Below are 1,593 nucleotides of genomic sequence, written 5' to 3'. Positions count from 1 at the left end.
CCAGGTGCAGAGGTTTTCTGATGAGGGTGGAGTACCAGAGAATGGTGGAGAGAAGGTACACATTCCTCATCCTCAGTTAAAGCCACTGTGCTTGGGGGAAAGTGTTGACACTCTTCAGACTGAAAATATTCATTGTACACATGAATTATGCTCCAGGGAGTCCATCTTCTGCATCCAGTACAACATTCGTGCATTCATGAATGTCAAACACTGGCCCTGGATGAAGCTGTTCTTCAAGATCAAGCCCTTGCTGAAGAGTGCAGAGTCTGAGAAGGAGATGGCCAACATGAAGGAGGAGTTTGAGAAAACCAAGGAAGAGCTTGCGAAGTCTGAGGCAAAGCGGAAGGAGCTGGAGGAGAAAATGGTGAAACTGGTGCAGGAGAAAAATGACCTGCAGCTCCAAGTGCAGGCTGTGAGTAAAATTTTCCTATACCTTTCTTTATAGGGGAAATAAATCAAAAAGATCTAACTCTTCTTTCCTGCCACAGGACTCTCAAATTGCGGACTAAGTTTTCTTATAAAATATTTTAAGTCTAACACCATGTAACTAAATGTAAAATTCAGGCCACATTCTTTTCCCATTTAGTCTCACTATTGCAAAATGGAGTTTAATCTAAAGAATGAACTTTCAGTCTTAATACCTCCTTATACATGTATCCTATGTAAGTTCATGAGATTAAGGTTCATTGTAGTCACTTTAGTGGAGCAGGGATAGTGATCTGATTAACCTCCCACTCTGCCTTAATTCAGTTGTTGAACTGAAGAGCCAAGTGCCATTTCTTGTAGTACACCTTACCTCAGCTCCTGTACTGCTCCCAGAAGACACAGATGCACATTACAATTTAAAACAAGCACCATGTTTGTCTCTAAAGCCATTTGACCTCTGAGAATGATGGACAGCATTTTGGCAACACATCTGAGTTGAAATGTCTATTTTGAGAAAAGATGTTTTTTATTCTAGTTTCCACTGGCTGCAATAGCTGGGTATAAAGCTACTAATCCTAGTTTTAAGTATTTCCTCAACGGTAGAGTTAATTGCATTTCTCAATACTTCCACAGAAATTTGAAGATAGTACATTATAATAAACAATCACTTTCTAAAGAGAAAAGGAAAACTAAATCTAAGTGACTTTCAGATACACACGAAATAAATAAGGTGAAATGCAATGTACCAGAGCTGCAGTGATGATTCTAAAGGTCAGAAAAAAAAATTATGAAAAACTTATTATAGATTTGTAATTTATAATGTAATTGCACAGTAGTTTTTTTCATGAGAGCACTTCCAAAGATCTTAGAAGTGCACATCTGTTCCTTTAGCATTAAATACTCCTTCCTGTATTTTCCCACCAGGAAGCTGATGCTTTGGCTGATGCTGAGGAAAGGTGTGACCAGCTCATCAAAACGAAAATCCAGCTGGAAGCCAAAGTTAAAGAAGTGACTGAAAGGGCTGAGGATGAGGAGGAAATCAATGCTGAGCTGACAGCCAAGAAAAGAAAACTGGAGGATGAATGTTCAGAGCTGAAGAAAGATATTGATGACCTTGAGCTGACACTGGCCAAGGTGGAGAAGGAAAAACACGCCACGGAAAACAAG

General features: G+C 39.5%; 1 protein-coding gene across 1 annotated transcript in view; it reads left to right on the top strand.

Annotated features, from left to right (window-relative positions):
• Positions 1-1,593, top strand: part of LOC114065644 (myosin-4-like) — an 18,936-nt gene that overhangs the window by 7,996 nt on the left and 9,347 nt on the right. The window contains exons 18-19 of the mRNA XM_027899701.1: positions 119-412; positions 1,351-1,593. Of these exons, the coding sequence (XP_027755502.1) occupies positions 119-412; positions 1,351-1,593 (537 nt within the window). The remainder of the gene's footprint in view (positions 1-118; positions 413-1,350) is intronic.

The sequence above is a fragment of the Empidonax traillii genome, unplaced genomic scaffold, assembly GCF_003031625.1.
Source record: "Empidonax traillii isolate 1590-97213 ecotype Southwest subspecies unplaced genomic scaffold, ASM303162v1 scaffold685:size505991, whole genome shotgun sequence".
In the NCBI taxonomy this organism is placed as follows: domain Eukaryota; kingdom Metazoa; phylum Chordata; class Aves; order Passeriformes; family Tyrannidae; genus Empidonax; species Empidonax traillii.
This window is presented reverse-complemented; position numbering and strand designations above follow the sequence as displayed.